Source organism: Procambarus clarkii, chromosome 23, assembly GCF_040958095.1.
Source record: "Procambarus clarkii isolate CNS0578487 chromosome 23, FALCON_Pclarkii_2.0, whole genome shotgun sequence".
NCBI classification, from domain to species: domain Eukaryota; kingdom Metazoa; phylum Arthropoda; class Malacostraca; order Decapoda; family Cambaridae; genus Procambarus; species Procambarus clarkii.
The window spans coordinates 30,856,468-30,879,991 of NC_091172.1; the positions used below are offsets into that span (position 1 = coordinate 30,856,468).

Sequence of the window (23,524 nt, forward strand, 5' to 3'; positions counted from 1 at the left end):
GATACCCCCACCTCGAACAGTCCTGCCGAAAAGCATCCACCGTGAATGCCTCGCAAGCGGGTAAGGGCGCCACATAAAATGGGCGACGCCTAGACCACGCCGTCTCAAAGACGTCCATGGCCAGGAGTCCATACGTCCGGCAAAGCCAACAAAACGAGTTGGCGACAACTGGCCAATTCGCGAACAGAGGAATGAACCGAGACAGCTGTCCGCCAGGACGCAGGACACACCCCAGACATGAACCTCATGGTTAGCCAAACCCCGAGAATCCAGCAAACGAGCCACTAAGGAACCAACCCCAAAGGTCAACACCTAAGTGAAAACCCTGTGGTTCCGGCAAAGAACCGCCAGAGAACAATCCAAATGGAGCTGAATGGTAGAGCACCGAGTGACCCAAACCCTCCGAAGCGCAAACCAGACAGCCACGAACTCCCGAACCGTGCTGTGAGCCCGATGGACGGACAGACTCCACCATCCCCGCCGACCTGGTGAGCACTGGTCACAAAGCCCCAGCCGAGAGATGACCCGTCCGTGAACACATCGAGCAGAGGCTCGGGGAGGTGCCAAGGCACGGAACCCCGAAAACCCCAAAGAGGAAGCTGGTGATGCAGCACCAACACAAGATCCCCGGAGGAACGAACCCAACAATTGCAAGAGGCGGAAGGGGAGTCTCCGAAGGAACCAAACAGACGCCGAAGCCAAACCCGACCCTGCGGGCAGACCAGCACGTCGAAGTTCAGACTCCCGCACAACTGCTCGAGCAACCGCTGAGTAACCCGGGACCCCCTCATGAACAGCAGAAGGCGGGACCACAGCCGCAGTAACACTTCTGGAGGGAAAGACAAGGAGTGGCCCAATTGCCCTAAACAAGGCCCAGGTCCGAACCCGGGACAGAAACAGATGGAATGGCCTCCAGATCACCAGGAAACCACACCCCTGGCGAGCAGACAAGCGGACCGACTGGGAGCCCACACCAGTTAGTCGTCGAGGTAGGCCAGACACCGAATCTCAAGCAGACTCAGACAGGGCACCAAGATCCGGTAAAGATGCAAAAATACACCAAGTGCCAATTACAAAATAGGGAAGACAACAAAAGCGGCAAGCCTGAAGCCACACCACCAAGTGTGCCAGTCCCGGAAAACTGGAGAGGAACGTGCCAAGAATTGACCTGGAGGTTCAGGGCCACCATCCAGGCACCCGGCCCCAACAGAGGCCGGACAGGAGACAACAGTCCTCCGATGAGGGCATAGAATCCAGGGCGCAGACTGAAGTAGTCCAGAACACCATGTTTGTTTTGTTCGATTTCGTCGCTATAGTTCAGTGACCTACTGCTTCGAAATAATAAAATTAATCGATCAGTTCTAAAATAAGTATTTTTATAGCTCTTATTATTGTAATAATGTTGCTAAACTAAATATATAACCCAAAAATATATAATTTGATGTAAATCGAATATTTTAGAGAAATTTATGTTACTGGATCTGGCTTAAACACTAGCCTACTGTAGGGTGTATGTATAGACCTAGTCTGCGTTTGTATAGTATGCACCCAGTGCCCTTAGTTTTGTCTGTGATTAACGTACAGTATTTAACCTCCGGTGGAAGAATAATTGTGGAATTTACCATTTTTGGACTGCAGCTGTATTGTTATACAACAAAATGTCTCAGGGGCTTACTAATAGTGCCTTATTAATGCCAAAAATGAAGCAATATTTTGCAAGAACTTGTAGCAAAAAATCAACCAGCATGAGAACAGCCGTACCCACCACAAGAGCAGCCGTGCCCAGCACGAGAACAGCCATACCCAGCACGAGCACAGCCAAACCCAGCACGAGCACAGCCGTACCCAGCATGAGCACAGCTGTACCCAGCACGAGCACAGCTGTACCCAGCACGAGCACAGCCATACCCAGCACGAACACGGCAGTACCCAGCACTGGTACAACAGCAGCCAGCACCAGCTCAGAAGCAGCTGAAGCAAACACAGCAGCAGCAAGCACCAGCAAAGCTGATGCAAACATCTAGAAACATTGTGTGTAGCATGAACAGATAGAACAAGTGTTAAATTTAAGTGTGTACATAGTGTTAAAATTAAAGTTCCAGTAATTTTAGTGTACAATAGTTTTCATAAACTGTATTGTAGTACTCAACATACAGCAGAACTACTTAATCAACACAGTGTTAATGGTATAATACACTACAGTATGTATTTACTGTACAGCATTCACAACTCCATGAGACTTCAAGATGGACATAACTCCAACAATAAGGTAAATAACAAATTTAACACAGTATTTTTTAGTAGGGTAATAATATATAGGTACAGTATATAATATGATAATGCATTTTTATTTTTTTGAGATATATACAAGAGTTGTTACATTCTTTTACAGCCAATAGTACGCGTAGCGTTTCGGGCAGGTCCCTGGAATATGATCCCCTGCCGCGAAGAATCGTTAAATTCGTTATTGTGTACAAGAAAAAAAGACACTGATGCAAATGCCTCCTGAAGGTCACCGCTTGCAACGAATCCAACGCTCTAACGCACTGGGGTTGGTCCCATATAGTACGTTGAATCGAGGTTGTACTGTATATACATATTATGTATATACACATACACACAAGGTATGTTACACACACATGTGTATGCACATACACACGTGCACACACACACAGTGTACACATGTACATGCGTACACACACACACACATACACATGAAAAGAAATTTACAAGCCACCGACCAGTGGGGCAGAGAGCACCACGCCAGCCAAGTGAAGAAGGCACAAAACTGCATCAAAAGGCCCACCTTGACAACAAAACCTCAAAGTGCCAGCACGACCACAACACGTGGCAAGACCCAAAAAGATCAGTCTGCAAGCCAGGAACTCGTGTGACCCGGAACTCCAGAAGGCAGAACCGGGTCACACACGAGGAAACAAAGCCCCCTGAACCCACAAAGGGGGGCCCAAGAGGAAGAAATCTCTGGAACGAAACCAAAGAAACCAAAGGAACCCGGAATCGAACCAGGGGGAGCCCAAACCACCACATTTGCCGGCGGAGAAACACCACAGAAAGGCAAAGCACAGCCTCCAGACAGAACCCCCAGGGAAACGGTCAAAACAGACCAAAAACCCGAAGGACAAGGTGTGGGAGCAAGCATAACAGCCAGGGACACTGAGCCCAAACCCTAGGGCCCAGACCCAAAACAGACAAAATGGGAAACCCAGTGTAAAATCAACACTCAAACGTTCCCAGAGGAACAGGAAATGGGCAGAAAACACCAGAAAAGCAAAGAAACGGCAACAGGAGAATAAAACCCATGAAAAAGGTGAAAACTCACCCAAGAAGCTCACTCGCACACCTATGCGCATATAAACAAACCGCAATGCCGCCCTGGTGGCCACGCCGGGAAACCAGCAGACGAAAATGGCCGCCAGAACAGAGGGCTGTGACCAACGCTAAAGATACGAAAACACGCCAGCTAAAGTGGGAAGCAAGCAGATTGGATGGACGAAAAACTCCGCCCAAAAGCAGAAAACCAGGCAGGGGCAAACCGCCCGAGAACTGAACAGAAGGCATCCCCCACAGCCCCGGGAACCAACAACAGTGGCCCCGGGGCAGAGGCGTCCTCCAAGCCCTCCGCCCTTAAAGAAAAGAAAGAGCCCATGAGAAAGGCAGCAAGAAAAGGCCACTGGTAAGACCCAGAAGCCTTGGCAGGAGGAACAGGCTCGAAAACCTCCGTCCCCCAACCCGAACGGGGCAGCCCCCGAAAACTGCCCAAGTCTCGGCCCCAACTAAACCCCGCCCCGACCCCGAAACCCGCAGACGGTCCGGAGCCGGGAACAGGGAGGGAAAGGGGCGAACAGCACCTAACCAAAACGGGGCGACCTCGGGGCATCCGAGTGGAAAACCAACCTAGCATGTTGCAGCAACCTAACCTAGCTTGCAACACGGATGCCGCCTGTACTCTGAACAATAACAACATCAGGCGAGTACTGGAGAACAAGCAGAGGAAATCTCTCGCAAGACTCTGGGTCAAGGTGTCAGTGACCCAACAGGCAACATGACGGAGGTAAAAGTGGCGACTATCACCCGGAGACAAGGGCACAGCAACCAACGATCCCGTACAAGACGGGTTGGAACCCGGAAGACACATTCAATGGTCCACCGAGCCCAGACAGAGGTTTCCAGGGCCCATAGACTGACTGCTACGGGAAGCCCGGGCAAGGTATTGCTAACCAGTTAAGAAACCCAAAAATAACATGTCCCGGTTGACATTAGCTTACGAACTGAAGCTAGGCAGCCAGCGCTGTAGGTCCGGGGCTCCCACCTCCCCCTCTCGGGGCGGGGAGGGCTGTGCAGACGATCGGCACGGCAGTAAAGTGTGATGTTTGCTTGTTTCCTTGGGATAGTAGAGTGTTTCTACCTCTCTGTTTGTTTTTTTGTTTTAGTTTTTTACCATGTGGGGTTTGCTTTGTTATGCCTACCTTTCTGGGTGCCTGACCCCGGTCGATGGCAGATAAGGAAAACCCCAACCACAAGGGGGGTTTTCCAGGGCCATTCCTCCCTGAAACCTCTCTGAAGGGGCCAGGTTCTGGCGCTGGTCCCTGGTAGGTCTGAACTCCTTAGCTAATGTCCCGGTCTAATATAACATACATTAGCCCGATAAGCTCCAGGGAGCTGTAGGGGCTCCCCACAGAAAAAAATAGCTTGCAGTTATGCAACTGTTGTGGGTTACATCCTGGCAAAGGTCAACAGATGGACCTAAGGAAAACCTCAATAAGCCTAACAGGCTTTCTGCTCCCAACAATGGAAAACCAGAAATAAATTCTAATATTTTTAAATACTTTCCATTCTAGAATTTGTTGGATTTTGGATGCTGAATGGTATTTAACTACAATATCAGTCTCTAAATATTAGGCATGGAAAGTCGTTAGCACTTTACCAGTTTCATGGGGCTGAGGGTCATCATGCTTGTGGCTTCGTGGAACACCACTCATAAAGTCCAGTACAGTAGATGTGTTGGTCTTGTGGTCACGTATCAACATTACACCACTCCTAAATATTGTAAATAATGTATTTATTTAAAACATTAAACAAATAAGTAAAACACATGAAAATAAACAAAAATATTACAAGCAACAGACAAGTAATTCAACAAACTGGCACACTCTGAAACACCTGACTTGTAAAGTATAAAGCCAGCGTTGAATGTAATGAAACGCTATTTTCTAGGCGAGACCCGGGGCCAGGTTCTGGCCGTGGTCCCTGGTAGGCTCTAAGAACTGCATACACATGACTGATGCCAAAGTCTGACATTAGCATATTAGCCTGGGATAGCTCCAGGGAGCCGACTGGGCTCCCCCCAGAAAAATAATCAAAACTAAAATGTAAACTCCAATATAATTGAATCATCTTCATTATGAGTTGCTAAAGAAAACTCAGCATTGAATATAATGAAACACCTCTTTCTCGAAGAGCCCAAGTGACTCCCAGAAGCTAACTCTCTGAGACTGCTCCCTCAAATGGATAACATCAGTTGCAGGAGGTTTATTTGGCCTGCTGGGACTTGACCCAGAAGCTGGCCTACCTCACTTTTTTTATTATTAATTAAATTAAATATTAATATAAGGCATTAAATATGCCAAAACTGGAAGACAGAAGAAAAAGAGGTGATATGATCACTACATACAAAATAATAACAGGAATTGATAAAATCGATAGGGAAGATTTCCTGAGACCTGGAACTTTAAGAACAAGAGGTCATAGATATAAACTAGCTAAACACAGATGCCGAAGAAATATAAGAAAATTAACTTTCGCAAACAGAGTGGTCAACCCGTTCTCGCAAATTTAATAAGTCAATATTGACTTATTAACTACGTGCATAGGTGATATACTAAACATAATAGATACCCTTAAAAATATTCATAGAAAACACCGACCTTACCTAACCTTGTTAGTATCTTAAGATAAGCATCTTATTGCTTCGTAATTACAATTATTACTTAACCTATACCTATTATAGGTTAGGTAATAATTGTAATTACGAAGCAATAAGATGCTTATCTTAAGATACTAACAAGGTTAGGTAAGGTCGGTGTTTTCTATGAATCTTTTTAAGGGTATCTATTATGTTAAGTATGTCACCTATACACATATTTAATAAGTCAATATTGACTTATTAAATTTGCGAGAACGGGTTGGAGTGGTAGACGGTTGGAACAAGTTAGGTGAGAAGGTGGTGGAGGCCAAGACCGTCAGTAGTTTCAAAGCGTTAAATGACAAAGAGTGCTGGGAAGACGGGACACCACGAGCGTAGCTCTCATCCTGTAACTACACTTAGGTAATTACAGAGGCACAAGAAGCGTGGGACAACCCACCACCCCACTGGAAAAGTATCTAGAAAGCCAGAAGCTTCACATAAAGCTGGAGGTTTCACAGAAAACAAAGCCTTGAAACTGCAAACAACTCTGCATACAGCTCAAATCAAATAATAGAAACATTCATAACTCGCTGAAACTAGTTCTTAAAGAAAACTGGCACTAAACGGCCAAGTCCAAGTCCACGGTAGGTACCCCTGATCAGTTCTGGAACCGATGAACATCCCATAAACATTCCGACAATCCTGAAATGGAGGAAATCAGGGAGCCACTGGAGCTCTACTAGAAACGGGAATTTCATCCCATTCAACGTCGAGCTTCTTGGGGAGACCCCGGTTGCTCCCTGACACTAACTAACAATGAAGAACGAAAACATGGGACTTACCATGGAGGAGGATGAGAAGTGGCAGGTACTACAGTGAAGGAGAGAATCCATGCTGGGAATCATGGCCCAAAGCAGCACAAAACCAACTGGGACAAGAAACTTTGACAAAATGCCAGGCTGCCAAAACCATGTTAGAATGCCAAAACTGCTGTGCATGAATATCAGGCTAGGACATGTTTGAAAAGACTGCTGCCAAGGCAGCGTACTGGCGAACATCGTGTGCCTGGGAGAAGACAATAGGCTGGTTAGACTTAGTGATCCTGATAGATGACCAGGGAAAATATAAGCCTTGGAATAGGGTACCAAAGAAATTTAATCAACTTACAACACACTAACCTCGGCAGAAATAGTAGCTTACTGAATGCAGTTGAAAGCCGACACTGGACACAATACAGTAAATGATGGCAAATTGCAAGTAAAGGATAATATTCAGAGGTTGAAAATGGGAAACAGATTCATGGAAAATGAAATGTGTGAAACATTAAACGAACAGTACCAAACTGTGTTTGTGCAAAATTAAATCTTCAGAGAGCCAGACACAATAAGAATTCCAAAGAACAACATAGAGGTGTCTAGAGACGAAGTGGATAAAATGCTCAAAGAGTTAAGTAAGAACAAAGCAGATGACCCAGATGGAGTTTCACCATGGGGTTCTAAGAGAATGTGCACCTGAGCTCAGCATTCCACTTCAATTTATTTGACAGGAGTCCTAGCTGATAGCACAAGACCTTGCAAACTTGTTTTGAGAGATTCAATCATTTGATCCTTACACCTCTGAGAGGAAGGGGGCCAGATTCTGGTTCTGGTCCTCAGCAGACTGAACTGAACTCCATGGCTGATGCACTCTAGAAGTTAGGAACAATCTTAGCAAGATAGTTTTAAAGTGTCACCAGAGCTCACCCAATAAGGAGTGTTTTGTTACATTGAACATTTTTTTTTTTAATCTATGCTCTAGAAAAATTTTAATTTATGAACATTCAGACACCAAATTTATATTTATACACAAAAATAATTTACATAAAATAAAAAGAATTCTATACAAACAATTTGGGCATTACTGAGTGGGGCTTCGAGAGTCTTGGAACGTTTAAAGTCAGACATGCAGCAAGGAATCAGAACACTAAAATGTTAGGTACTGTAGCTCACCAGGCCTCTGAGATCCATGCTGACTTACTGAAAATCAGTACCATAATTTGACTATGATGGAACAAATTATTAGAGCTTTGTTTCTGCCTCAGACTTACCCTCCTGGTCCTACTGTGTGTGGGTGAACAACAGCCATACACAATATAGAAGCTATAGACACATCAACAGCACTCCCACCATCTCTCATAATAGTGATTCCCACACGGCTACATTCCTCTTCATCCGTGGCAACGGCTCCATGAGGGGTTACCTAGAAATAGCAAGTTGTCAACACACTACAGTATAATCATAAAAATAAGGCATCGAGAGAATTTAAATGCACCTTCCTGAGTTCTCCTTTGGTTCCTCCCTGAGCCAGGGTTTTACACAGGTCACATTGAAGATGGGACATTGGCCTGCACCCCATAGTTACCAAGAACTTACAACATAATGGAGAGGGAAAATCTAACACCAAGAGAGAGACCAATCACTATTACACAGTAGTAGAAACAATTTCTCAACACTTCCTAGCAATATATGGCTTCACAAGATCACTCTCACCACCAGATATGTGGTGTTTGTTAATAGCTAACATCAATCTTATCTAAGCCATAATCTTGTTTGGTGGTTTATGAGGCATACTCAGTTGTGGGCCAACACCTTCCATCACACCTGGGGCCAGATTCACGAAGCAGTTACGCAAGTACTTACGATCGTGTACATCTTTCTTCAATCTTTGACAGCTCTGGTTACATTTATTTACAGTTTACAAGCATGAAAATGTCTCAATCAACTGTTGCTATTGTTTCTAATAGCCTCCTGGTGCTTTGGAACTCATTAACTGTTTAATAATTGCAAACAAAGCCACCAAAGATTGAGAAAAGATGTACAGATTCGTCAGTGCTTGCATAACTGCTTCGTGACTCTGGCTCCTGGTGTATACCTGGAGTGATAAGGAAAGAAAAAGGAGAAAGGCTGGGAAGAAAAGGGGCCCGCTGGTCAGACCCAGAAGCCCCGTTTGGCGGCAGGCAACAGGGCAAACAACAGGGGAAGGATGAGGGAGACCGGACGAAACTAAAATCGAAGTAACTAACGCCCCCAAGTTTGGGTCTCTATAACCAAAGCGTGGCAGCTGTGGGGCATCCGGAAAGACAACCAACTGAGCATGTTGCAGCAACCTACACCTCGCATGCAACACCGATGCTGCCTGCACCCTATCAACAGTATTATCAGACTGGGTGAATTGGAGAACCACCAATCAACACCACTCGCAGGACTCCAGGTCAAAGGAGTCATCGACCCAACAGGCAGCATGATGGAGGTAAAAACAGTGTCACCTGGAGACAAGGCGACAGAGCAACCTTCAAACTCGCACAAATCAAGATGGGACCTAGAGAAAACATCCAATGGACCAATGAGCCCCAGTGTGGTTTTCCAGGGCCCTTAGACTGACTGCTAAGGGAAGCCCAGGCAAGGTACTGCTAACCAGTTGGCCCAAACTACCGAGAGAACTAGTAAAGCTGAATCCCTGCGGCGTGTACAATCACAGGGGCCTAATAGGGGACCACCAGAAAAACAGAGGGGAAACTATGACCAAGGGGCAGACCCCCACCAGACAAAAAGAAAAAGAAAAGAAAACCCTGCAAAAGTACAACATTTCCAGGAGGAATAGAACCGGCCACTATGATAATAGTAGACAAGCTGTACGGTATCTTGTGTAGTGACGATACTACCTCCTACCCAAGGTCAAACAGCAGCTAAGAAAACTCCAGCTGACCCCAAGGTCAACCCAAACCACATCTCTGGCCACCAAGGCCGTGGCACACAGGTAACGACGAAGAGCTGCAACCGGACACAACACATGATGCACCCCCGGCCGAACCAGCCAGCATCAACAACCCAAAAATCCCTCCGGAAAGCCGCAGTCTCATTCTTTGCCAGAAAAGAAGATGGCTGCAACCCAACAGACCTACCAACAGGACCAAAAGATCAGAAACCTCTGCGCCAGAGGTAAGCATAAAGCTCCCCAACCCAACCCTCAGAGGCCAATGCCAACAGGAAAAGAGCCTACGCAAAACAATCTTGAACCGAGGGGGCCACAACAAACCAAGAGAAGATAGAAAAGAGAGCACCCCGTCCAACGACCAGGATGGCTCAGGGGGCGCATGAGCAGGACGGAGGTGAAAACACATGAGACATTGCGAAACAGAGCAAAGTAACATCCACCCCGAAAGCAAGCTGAAGCGGCTCTGCCAGCACTGCACGATACGAGGCGACAATATTCGGCATAAGATGGTCCTGAATCAACCAAGAAAGGAATGACAAGACAACCCGAACCGAAACAGAAGAAAGCCTACAAAGGGACAAGAAATAACGAAAGGACTGCCAGGAAACTTCACACTGCTGCCAAGACAAGACACGCAGGTGGAATACCATCAATGAAGCCACCTGCCCACCATACAAATAGTGACAGAAATGCGTCAAAAAGACCAGACACGAAGACTTGAGAAGATCGAACCAGCTACATAACTCACTGGCCCAATCCGCTGAATGAGGCAGAGCTACGGGAAGACCCCCGGGTTTGGACACCGATCAAGCAGCGCCTGAAACCAAGGCTGGGCCGGCCACTATTCTCCCCTGTTAAGTCTCCAAGCGAGCTAAGACTTGGAGTAACAGCAGAGTAGGGGGGAAGAGGTACAAGTAACCCCACCTCAACCAGTCCTACGTGAAGTCATCGACCCCGACGGCCTTGCAGTCGGGAAAGGGTGCCACATATATTTGGAAACGCATTGACCCCGCTGAAGCGAAGAGGACCATCTCCGAGAGCACATATGTCCGGCAGAGACAACTAAACAAATCAGCGTCGACTGTCCATTCCGTCGACAGGGAAATGAACAGAGACAGGCTGCCCGCCAGGACGTTGGACACTCCCCGAACATGAATGTCCAGGAGAGCCAAACCGTGAGAACTCAGCAGACGAGTCACCAAAGCCCCAAAGAGTCAAGGACAGTATTGAACTCCTGCAGTTCAGACAATGAACCACCAGGCAGCAGTCCGAATGGAGTCGGATCGTTGATCCACGAGTGACCCGAACCCTCCAAAGTGCCCGCCACACCGCCACGAACCCCCGCACTGTGCAGTGGGCCTGACGGAAGAACAGACCCCCACTGCCCCTGGCCGGCCTTGTGAGCACTGGTCACAAAACCCCAGTCAAGAGACGACACATCCATGAACACATCAAGCGAGGGCTCAGGTAAGCACCTAGGCACTGAACCCCGAAAAAAACGAAGAGGAAGCTGGAGATGCAGCAGCTCCACGGAGCAGCAGGGGCAGTGAGGTGCCCACAAGCCGAACCCAGAGATCGCAAAAGAGGTGGAGAGACGATCCCGGGTAAGATGCATGAATACGTGAGATGCCAGATTCAAGCCAAAAAGAAAACAAGGAAAGCGGTAAACATGACCCCCACCACAAAGCCTAACCAGTCCCTGAACCCCAGGATGAATGGGAACATGCCAATTATGCATCCCTGAGATCCAGGGACACCATCCAGGCACCCAGCTCCAAGAGAAGGAGGACCTGAGACAGAGTGGTCATCCAAAAGGAAGGGGCAAGGAATCCAGGGGTTCAAACGGGACAAGCCCAGAATGAGCCGCAGATCCAAAGTCCTGTTTCGGCACTAGAAACAGTCGGGAAACCCACCTGTGGGGTCAGGGTCATTTCGACCACACCCAAGCGCACTCCAAGATGACCTGACGGATCGTGGGGGGAAGAAGCCGGCCTCGCTAGCCCCGAACCCCCCAAAGGAGGAGCTACTCAACACTACCACAGGCAGAGGAGACGACCCAAAATGCCCACGAATCGTGGGACAAGGCATGAGGAAACAGCACAAGCCTTCCTCCCATCGGAACTTCAAAGGGGCAACCCGCGAAAGGGCCGATGCCCCTGACGAGAAGCCAGCTGACGATCATTGCGCCAACCAGACGACGCCGGCTCTGAAAAAAACGTTAACTCAGAAGCTGGCACCAATATCCCACCCCAACCTGCTGAACCCCAAGCTCTGGCAAGAGCCTTCTGTGAAGGCCGAAAATGGCCACCCCGGAGAACCAACAAGTTCGACAAAGGACGAACTTGTTGGTTCGTCCATCCACATGTAGACGAAGCCGCCTGCAGAAACTGTGCGACAGCAGTCTCCGCTAACTGCACAGTTCAAAACATCGATGAAAAGCTAAGATCCAGGCCCAAACTGATTCCAAAGAGAGAGATAGCACAGTCTGCCGGCACGTGAGGGAAGAAGCAAATGAACAGAGACACTGCCTCCTTGAGAATCAGAGCAAACAGCTTAAACAGCGTGGGCCGACGCCCAAGCCGCCGAGGCCAGCACCCCAGACAAAGGTCCGCAACTAAACGCCCCCACATCCTTCTCAAACCAGTCTGAGGAAAGCTCAAGAAGCCAAAAAGAAGCTCAAGAAGAGCAAAACCGAAGTCAAATGCCAATGGGCGCACAATCCTCAGCAACCTAAAACGCCGAAGGGGAGGGAACCTGAACATGCTGCTGCACAAGGCCAACATTCCTAGGCTGCACAGGGGCAAACAAGCACGCATTAAGGCGCTCAATCTCGCCCTTCAGGTAGACTTGCAAAATGGTATAAGTTTTTCTTCTCACTGACCCCAAGGGCGGGGTAAATGCTGAGCAGCAAAAACCCCTACAGAAATGACATCCCGAAGGCACCAGGGAAGACGACCATAACACCCAAGGGTAGAACTCACAGGGCATTTAGGGAAAGCTGCCTTAAGTGCATGTAGCCCCGGTACACTTCAGGTACATCTGGCCTCCACACCACGAAACTGCAGAGGACACCACTAAGGCAAAACACTGCCAGGAAACTGAGGCCAGAGTTGACGATCGCCCCAGATTCCATTAGCCAACAAACTGGAGTGGCTGAGTAACCGGCACGGGGGTCCGGGGCTCCCCCATCCCCCCTCCCAAGGAGGGGAGTGCTGCTCGGATGAGCGGCGCAGCAGCAAGGTGTGACGTTTGCTTGCTTCCTTGGGATTTGAGGGAGTTCTGCCTCTCTGGTTTTTGGTTGCAATTTTCTTACCTTGTGGAGTCTGTTTTGTTATGCCTACCTTTCAAGATGCCTAACCCTGACTAATTCCTGTCAATGACAAACTTCAGTGACTAATGCCCTGGTCTAATATATCACATATTAGCCCAATAGCTTCAGAGGCCAAAGAGGCTCTCCACAGAAAAAAAGACAATACTTGCTGCTTCCTAGTACAGGTATCTTTAGTGTGTAACCTTACCTCTGGGTTACCATAGTGTATCTGGATAATAAGAGCAACTGTAATGGCAACAGTAAGAATGGAAAAACATGTGCCGATGATGGTGAAGCTGTCCCCATCGATGTGACAACAGCGGCGCTTCTTGGTAGGATAGAGGGCATATGACCGAAGAACTGTATCTTCTGTCAGGTAGTCTCCACCTAAAAAAATTAATAATTTGTATAAAAAAAAAATCACACAGTTAAAAAGATCACATTTGGATAAAATCTCGTCTCTAGACACTTAAAGATATTCATCTTCTATTGGAGGGGCAAAAGACCCAGGGGTTCAGACAGAACAAGTCCAGTATGAATCGCAGATACGCACAGTCCCGTTTCAGAACTGAAAACAGGCTGGAAACCCACTCCAGGAAACTCACACAGGCGGGTATGACCATAGCTGCTGTTCAAGGGTTACAGATAATTACGTGTTATAGCTGTTATAGAACTGTGAAAATGGCTGGTCAGCTCTAAGTGTTGCCAAGAAATTTGGTATGGTCACTAATAATCCAAGATATAAAGAAACAAAAAGATGAATAGATTTTAACCAGTGAGAGTGAGGGTGCAAGTACTAGCAGAAAATACTTTGAAGCCTCCACGCAAATGTACAGTTGGATGAGGCTGTGTACAAGTGGTTTGCACAGCACCACACAGCTTGTGTAACAATTCACAGTGCAACAAATTAGAAATATTGCAAGCAGGTTTACAGCCAGTCAGTGAACCCTCACCAGAAAGCCAAGAGCCTTCAACCAGTGAAGCTTTAGCAATGGCAGTCAAAACAGACTGCCAAGATCATGTTCTATACAGTAATTTTAGTGTTGCATTAGGTTATGTAAATTTTCAAGAAGTATTTATTTGAAGATATACATTGCTGTATAGTACTGTATGTAGCATCAATTAAAAAAAACTACAACAGGGCAAGCTGAAGTTTGTTTTAAATTACAGTACTGCAATGGTATATTTTTAAATTAGTGTGGAAATTCAAATTACAGTATATTGGTTGTGCTAAAAAAAATGCAAATATGTTCACTTTTGAAACTTCTTATCTGGCAGAGGGTCCATCCCATATAATTCAGATAAGTGAGCTTAGACAGTACTGTATCATCCTTTGCAGAAGACACTAGAATTTTCATAGAATAAACAACATAAAGGATGCTACAAACCTTCAATCAGCTGTCTATTTATTTATTTATATACAAGAAGGTATATTGGGTTGAGAGAGTACATAACATTAGTGTTCTTATGTTCTTGCAAAGCCACTATTATGCAGAGCATTTTGGGCAGGTTCTTAATTTAACAGATAGAGATAAGCTTATTAATAGTTACATTGCAGAAAAATTTGAGTTCAACATAATAACTACACTATAAATTGTAGTTTTTAGATTAGATTTAGATTAGATTTTTATTCAAGTAAAGGCACATACATAGAAAATGAGAAACAAACAATGTTGGATTTAAAGATAGAGCTAGTACATACAATACTAAAGCCACTAGTACGCATAGCGTTTCGGGCAAGGTGTGGGTGGGGGGGGAACCACTTAGACTAAAACTTAAGACTAATTGAAATTAAAGTATAAATTGTGTCGAAAAAAGGAATAAAAAAAGGGGGAGCGAACATGACAGAAAATAACAGTATACAAGTTGGTCAACAAACAGCATTGTTTAAAAATAGCAGGACATGCATTGATATTTAAAGGCAAGGTAAGTTACGTGGCATTTATTAGGTAGTACAGTACTTAGTTTTTAGTTGTCCCCTAGCTTCCCTTGCCACTTCGGGGGGTATACGGTGTTTATGTAGCTTCAGCGCACCATTTCCCCCCAGCCACTGGACATGGCGAGAAGGCACCCTAAGCATACCTAATTCCTTATCAAACACAAACTAAAATACACAAATAGCAGATCTCAACACAACCCACAAGAGTTAAGATAATAATAACATACAATAATAATCATGGTAATAATAACACACACACAAAATGGAAAATATCTTTTGTATTTTGTTTTTCTTATATGGGACACAGCACACAAAGGGAGAGGTGCACAGTATATCATTAAAAAGAACTATGGACTGGGGTTACTCTTGCTTTTTTTTTATAATATCTGGAAAGGTTTGGATTTCAAGTGATTTGTTAAAGAGCAATGCAATGGCAGGAGTTAGTAATCTAGAGGCTTTTTTGTAAATTAGAGATGGTATCTCATCAAGGGCACTAGACTTTGTTTTAAGGGAAAGGATTATCTCATTAACATCAGTAGAGTTAGTAGGAGTTAGGTACATAGACTCTGGATAGTTACCTGTATGGTAGTCTTTAATATTAGTTAGGGAGGATGGAATATTATGAGCAAGGGATGTCCCAATGGATGAGAAGAGCCTATTGAATTCATTAGCAGTGTCAGAGGCTGAAAGCACATCATCATCATTGGATAGGAGTACTATATTGGTTTTTTATTCAAAATCTCTTTAGATCCTAATATTTGGGAAATAGTGCTCCATGTTTTCTTAATGTTGCCCTTAATTTGGGTAAATTTATTTTCATATTTTATTTTGGCTCTTCTAATTATTTTAGACAGCATTGATGAGTAAATTTATTTATTTATATATATATACACAAGAAGGTACCTGTACATTGGGATTGTGACGATACATAGCATAGTGATTACATTCTTGTAAAGCCACTAGTACATGCAGCGTTTCGGGCAGGTCTTTAATCTAACAGAGAATTTTAAGTAGATAAATACTAGTAAAATTTTTAAAATGATAACAGGTACATTGAAAGAAAAAAATGAGATGAGAGATTTGTAGGTACTGTATATTAAAGCACATAGGTAGCTCAGATTGATTGCATTGCATCTATAAATCAAATCTTTGAAAATTCTTAGTGGTTATTTAATGCACTCATAATAACGATTATATTACACAATATATTGGCATAGAGGCTTCTGCACTCCATGACTGCCAAGCTACTGGACGCAATTATAAAAACACGTATATCTTCACTTGAGCTCTAAATATGTCAATGGTAACAATTTAAAATGAAGATTATATTTCTTTCTTGAAACATATAAAATATTCAAATTCAAAATTCAAATTTTTATTCAGGTAAAAGTACATACATTGATGAAGAGTTATAAACATAATGTTGGATTTATAGAGTACATACAATACCTAAAGCCACTAATACGCATAGTGTTTCGGGTAAAATTTAAGTTTACAGTACTATTACACACTGAAATCACAATAGTGTGATGCATCAAATGAACAAATCCACAAGGGCCATGATGAGGATTCGAACCTACGATCGAGAGCATCCCAGATGCTGCCTTAATCGACTCAGCTACGACATAAAAAAAAAAATAAATAAATAAATAAATAAATAAATAAAAAAAAAAAAAAAAAAAAAAAAAAAAAAAAAAAGGGAGTTGAAACCAGAAGTTCTACTGAACTTACTTGGATCCTGCAGCCTCTCCAAGACACAAACTAGGATTTTACCCTGGTTAGTGTCTCGACCCAAACCAGGGTAAGGCAGCGTCTGGGGTGCTCTCGGAAGTAGGTTCGAATCCACATCACGGATATTATGGATTTGTTCATTTATGTTTATCGTTTTAAGTTTATCAACATATTTACATGAAATAAACATTGTTCTGAAAGAGTTGTTCTGTTGATCGATCTATTAGTCTGAGCGCGCGATTATAAAAACACACTAAGCTACTAAGTGGCTCCCAGAACTGAAGGGCAAGAGCTACAAGGAGAGGTTGATACCTGGTTGATGGGGTTCTGGGAGTTCTTCTACTCCCCTAGGCTAGAGGCATTAAATATGCCAAAACTTGAAGACAGAAGAAAAAGAGGTGATATGATCACTACATACAAAATAGTAACAGGAATTGATAAAATCAATAGGGAAGATTTCCTGAGACCTGGAACTTTAAGAACAAGAGGTCATAGATATAAACTAGCTAATCACAGATGCCGAAGAAATATAAGAAAATTTACTTTCGCAAACAGAGTGGTAGACGGTTGGAACAAGTTAGGTGAGAAAGTGGTGGAGGCCAAGACCGTCAGTAGTTTCAAAGCGTTACATGACAAAGAGTGCTGGGAAGACGGGACACCACGAGCATAGCTCTCATCCTGTAACTACACTTAGGTAACTTAGGTAATTACACGTATCTTTGCTCGAGCTTTAACCCTACACTGCACACCTGTTTTTGGCAAAAAACTTAATAGTGCAATTGTTAAGGACATATTTTTGTTTTTATAAATGTTCCGGTAAGGTTAATGTCAAAATGTTTCCAAACTCAACTATTTTCATTTCAAAAGTGATAAAAACATTTAAGAAACACTAAAATATAACCTAATTAAAAAAACGGACATATCTCAAAACAGCATTTGTTGTTTGGCGCAGTGCAGTGGTTTTTTATTTATTTATTTAAGGACATTGTTCCAATATGGTTGGACATTTTTGGAATACGATATATGGGTTGACCCAAATGACAGTTGGCTCAAATTCCAACATGGTGTCTAACAATACCACCCCCACAAGGAGCCTCTACCAACCCAAACACACCATCACTCCAAGTAAACTTTAGAGTAATATATCACCACCAACTTGACACACCTGAGAAACCGTCTGCTGAATTCTGGCCTAAAGTCATGATGTTTGGCAGACACCCATCAGTGGCCTTACTGCTGCTCCTCTATGACAGCTAAAGTAAAGTAACTTGCTCCAAGATGAAGATCAAGTCAGTAAGTGTCCTCCTTCAAGTAAAAGCAGGTCAATTATCTCTTCTACTGAATCAAGGCAGAACCAAGGATGTAACCCGACTTGTGGGAACGAGGAGCTGGGAACTTCAACGACTCATCCCTCGGTGTGTAACATTCCTCTACCACTACTCCTCCGTCTTCTATGATGGAGGCGGCGACCGCTGCCAGCGACCTTCCGACCCACACACCGCTCATAACATAGAAGTACACCGAGAACTTCACCAAGATCTTGTAGATCTGAAGCAAAGTGAAATTGACACCAGTAATTCCATCTATCATCATACTATCATTCAAGAGGAGCCACACATCTATGGATCATCCAATAAAATCAGCAGACTTCTAGATGTTACTACTGCTCGGCTTAGACTCGGTTACAATTATCTCTGGGAATTCTCATTATCTGCTGATGTAGACCTGACCAAATGTAAACTGTGTCAACAAAATTATTCGCACACCCTCCGTCACTATGTGATGGAGTGCGAAAAGATACGTGAATTTAGAGACAATTCTATAACCAATGTTCCAGCGGTGTGTCAATATTTCATTCAAAATGATTTGCTACCAGAAATTTTAGCCAAATATCCCCAGTTTGCTAACTGTAGGTAGTAACTAAGTGACTGTAACCTATCCACCGCTTCCCACTGGATGGGGGGCGGTGTGCAGGACAAACATATCAATTGTGACACTAGCTCTCCACATATGTCAGTTGCTTAATTTAGAGCCTGTACTTGAGGTCGATCTCGAACCCATTGTTGATGTGGCGACTTATATTGAATTTTGTAACTAGCTCATCAAGATTGTAACTTGCTTAGCTAAATGAATTGTGGGGTTCAGTCCTTGAGCCCATTATGTGCCTCTGTAACCCTTTCCACTACCGCCCACAGGATGGGTATGGGGTGCATAATAAATGAACTAAACTAACTAACTCACTAACTAAAATTCCTTGGCGTTCTCATTGACCACAAGCTGAATTTCCAGCGACACATTCTAAATATATCAAAAAAAGTTTCAAAAACTGTTGGCATTTTTTCTAAGATCAGATATTATGTACCCCGCCCTGTCCTGGTGACTCTATTACTCTCTCATCTATCCATATCTCAACTATGGTACTTGTGCTTGGGGTTCTACTACCCAAAATCATTTACGTCATCTAATTACTCAACACAAAGCTCCTATTAGGACAATATCCAACTCTGGCCCCAGACATCACTCGATACCCCTACTCAAATCTCTGAATATATATTTATTTATTTATATACAAGAAGTTACATTGGGTTTGTGAGAATACATAGCATAGTACAGTAATTGCACTCTTGTAAAGCCACTAGTACGCGCAGCGTTTCGGGCAGGTCCTTAATCTAACAGATAATTTTAAGTAGGTAAATTCTATCAGAATTAATAAAATGGTAACAAATACATTGCAAGAAAAAAATGAGATGAGAGAGATTAGTAAGTATATTAAAGCACATTGGTATATTAAAGCTCTGATTGATTACATTGACAGCTTGATTGGTAATTTAAACAAGATTAATAGACACCATACAGCAGATTGACAGCACATATAAGAAGACAGCAATGATCGCAATGATAAAGATGTACAGATTGGGTACATAAAGATTGGGAGATTGGGTAGCAATAGATACAGTGCCATTTTAAAGATAAAGGTAAAAAACTATGAAGATGAAATTATGTACTTTTTAGTATTGTTTTTGAATGATGCAAAAGTTGGACAGCTTTTCAATTCAATAGGGAGTGAGTTCCATAGACTGGGTCCCTTTATTTGCATAGAGTGTTTACACAGATTAAGTTTGATCCCACGATCGTCGTCGCCCCTAAATCAACACAACAGATTAAGTTTGACTCTGGGGATATCATTTTGTCTATAAATTTTGCAAGTATTTACTTCCTTAAAATTTTCTTAGATTAAGGACCTGCCCGAAACGCTGCGCGTGCTAGTGGCTTTACAAGACTGTAATTACCATATTTGTATCCTCACATTCCTTATGTACATTCTTGTATATGCATAAATAAATAAATAAATAAATAAATAAATAAGAGATAATTATTTCTGTTGTGGTGATAATGGGTCCTATTACATCTGTCCAGGGAGAGTTTCAGAGCAGGATTTGCATTTAAGAACAGCGTTTTGTAAATGTAGTTGACACAAGAGAATTTGTGGAGTGAGATTATGTTTAGCATGTTTAGGGAGTTAAACAAGGGGGGCTGAGTGTTGTCTGAAAGCAGAATTTGTTATTATTCTGATAGCAGATTTTTGCTGGGTAATGATGGACTTGAGGTGGTTTGCAGTGGTTGAACCCCATGCACAGATACCATAATTTTTTTTTTTTTTTTTTTTTTTTTTTTTTTTTGAGATATATACAAGAGTTGTTACATTCTTGTACAGCCACTAGTACGCGTAGCGTTTCGGGCAAGTCCTTAATCCTATGGTCCCTGGAATACGATCCCCTGCCGCGAAGAATCGTTTTTTCATCCAAGTACACATTTTACTGTTGCGTTAAACAGAGGCTACAGTTTAGGAATTGCGCCCAGTAAATCCTCCCCGGCCAGGATACGAACCCATGACATAGCGCTCGCGGAACGCCAGGCGAGTGTCTTACCACTACACCACGGAGACTGTTAAATTAAGATAGGGATAATTAAGATAGGGATAGATTAGTGCATAATACAGAGAGATGAGAGCAGAGTTAGGTACATAATATCTGATTTTGGAGAGTATACCAGCTGTTTTAGAGACTTTCTTAGTTATGTGTTGTATGTGGGTACTGAAGTTGAGTCTCTTGTATAGGAATAGGCCAAGAAACTTTCCATCATTTTTATTGCTAATGTTTACATTGTCTATCTGAAGCTGAATTGCATTTGTAGATTTGCTTCCAAATAAGATGTAGTAGGTCTTTTCTATGTTAAGTGTTAGTTTGTTGGTTGACATCCATAAGTGGACTTTTTTTAGTTCATTATTAACAACATTATTTAGTGTATGTGGGTTGGGGTTAGAGTAGATGAGGGTAGTATCATCAGCAAACAAAATAGGTTTCAGAATGTTAGAGACGTTAGGCAGATCATTGATGTAAATAAGAAATAAGAGAGGTCCCAAAATGCTGCCCTGTGGCACTCCAACGGTTATTGGTAGAGTGGGAGAGGCTATATTATTGATGGCTACACATTGGTGTCTATCACTAAGATGGGATTGGATATAGTCCAGTGTATGGCCTCGGATTCCATAATGATGGAGTTTACATAAGAGGTAATCGTGATTAACAGTATCAAAGGCCTTTCTCAGGTCAATGAAGAGTCCAATCGGAAACTCATTTTTGTCAAGGGCTGAGTAAATTATATCAAGGAGACTAATAATTGCATCGTTGGTACTCTTTTGTGAGCGGAAGCCAAACTGACAGGGGCTAAGAATGTCAAATTTTACGAGGTAGGAGTAAAGCTGTTTGTAGATAATTTTTTCAAATATTTTTGATAGTATGGGTAGGTTTGATATTGGTCTATAATTGTTTAGTTTTGCCGGATTACGTCCTTTATAAACTGGTGTTACTCTTGCTTTTTTAAGGATATCAGGGAAGGTATGGCACTCAAGGGATTTGTTGAACAGCAGAGCTATAGGTGGCGCAAGGGCATGGGAGGCGCTCTTGTATACAATGGATGGTATATCACTGATGTTCCCAGCTTTGGTTTTTAGTGAGTGTATGATGGACACAACATCTGTCGGGCTGACTGGTGAGAGGAGAAGATGAAACTGATGAAAAGAAGCTATTAAATTCATTCGCCATTTCTAAATCAGATGACGGTGTAAGGCCATCCTTAGAGAGTGATATCTGGTTGTGGGAGTGTTGTTTAGTTCCTAGGATAATAGAGATGGTTTTCCATGCGCTTTTCATGTTGCCTTTTGCTTCTTTGAATCTAGTCTCATAATATGAAAGTTTTGCTTTTCTTATGATACTGGTAAGCACTGATGAGTACCTCTTAACTACTTCCTTTGTAACTAGGCCAAACCTAAATTTCTTTTCATATTCCTGTTTTTTGTTGATTGATTTGATTATGCCACTTGTGAGCCACGGGTTATTTTTTCTTTTATCAGTTACTTGTTTGGTAAGGAGGGGACAGTGAGTGTTGTAGAGGCTTAGAGTTTTGGAGAGAAAGAGGTTAGTTAATGAGTTTATATCCTGCGTATTATTAAATTCAGATTCCCAGTTAATATTGTGAAGTGCATTAGAAAGATTGCCTAAAGCTGATTCACTGTGTAGCCTGAATGAGAGTTTCTTGCTTTCTGGTGGTGCTGTGTCCATGTTTGCTAAGAGGAAGGTAGGATATGCTAGATATTAAGTCACTGCACGTTCTCTCATGTGTATTATACATATATAAAGCGCTGAATTGTAATGCCAATCCTGACCTCAAAAACTTCATTGAAGGTTGTAACAGAATTCATAAGCACCACACCAGAAACAAATACAGTTTTGATATTCCAAGAGTACGACTTAATAAATAATTAGTATTAAGTTTTAGTCTTAGTGTTTTTCCTGCCCGAAATGCTTTGCGTGATAGTGGCTTTAGGCATTGTATGTACTAGCTCTATCTATAAATCCATCAACTTTTGTATCTTACCTTGTATGTATGTACCTTACCTGAATAGAAATTTATTTATTATTTATTATTTATTTAATTCTTATTCGAGCGACTTGGGGATAATATGAAAATGTTTGCCATTAAATTTCCGTTTTCTCTAATAAGCACATGGCCTATTTGGAAGAACGGCATTGTATTGTAACTTAGTGGATAGACTATTGTATTGTTGACACGACGAGTGTAATCGCCCACGTCACACACTCTTGGTGTGGGCCGCGATCATGATTCTACGTTTATATGTATATGACCGTATAGGGAATTTAATTGCGATCACAATGATAGCAAATTTAACGCTGTAGGACAAGTGTGGAGTTGACAACCCTGAAAAGAATTGGGTTGAAAGGAGTGGGTTTCCAGGCTTGTGTGTCTTGACATTTCCATACGCATATCCAGGTTTATATTCCCCAGTGATCTTTGGCAGGTGGAGTCCGGATTTCTTGGCGTTCACAGTTTCGATCAGTTTGTTGACCTTTGCTTTCAGTTCGGCTGTAGTGTCCTTCGTTACCCTTTGGAACTTAGTTTGGTCAGAGATGCATAAACAACAGGGCTCCATTAAGGAACATATAATCTCTTCCCACAACCAAACCATCGCCAGAGAAATCCTAGTAAACAACACAGAAATCATCGATAGATACAGCGATAGCAGGCGGCTTGACGTTTGCGAGGCACTACACATCAAGAAGTCAACACCAGCAATCAACAGCCAATTATTGCACAACTATATTCTACCCACCTCAAGACTCCGCTCCAATATAGAAGCATCAAGAAATATGGACCAATAGGCTTTCTACAAACACTTCTATTCAATACCCGTTGTTTGTGTTCTGTCTTGTGTTGATACTTTTAATACCCTATTAATATCCCCTCTTGTTCTGTCTTGTGTTAATGCCACATCACCCCTCCCACC

The 23,524-nt window shown here is 43.2% G+C and overlaps 1 protein-coding gene across 1 annotated transcript in view; it reads right to left on the reverse strand.

The window, feature by feature from the left end:
• The window catches only part of LOC123763961 (glutathione hydrolase 7), a 60,284-nt gene extending 42,061 nt beyond the window's left edge, over positions 1-18,223 (reverse strand). Inside the window, exons 1-4 of the mRNA XM_045751335.2 lie at positions 17,825-18,223; positions 13,198-13,376; positions 8,013-8,164; positions 4,946-5,058 (exon numbers count right to left, since the gene is read on the reverse strand). Coding sequence (XP_045607291.1) covers positions 4,946-5,058; positions 8,013-8,164; positions 13,198-13,376; positions 17,825-17,861 — 481 coding nt within the window. The 5' untranslated portion in view covers positions 17,862-18,223. The remainder of the gene's footprint in view (positions 1-4,945; positions 5,059-8,012; positions 8,165-13,197; positions 13,377-17,824) is intronic.
• Between the last annotated feature and the right edge of the window lie 5,301 nt (positions 18,224-23,524).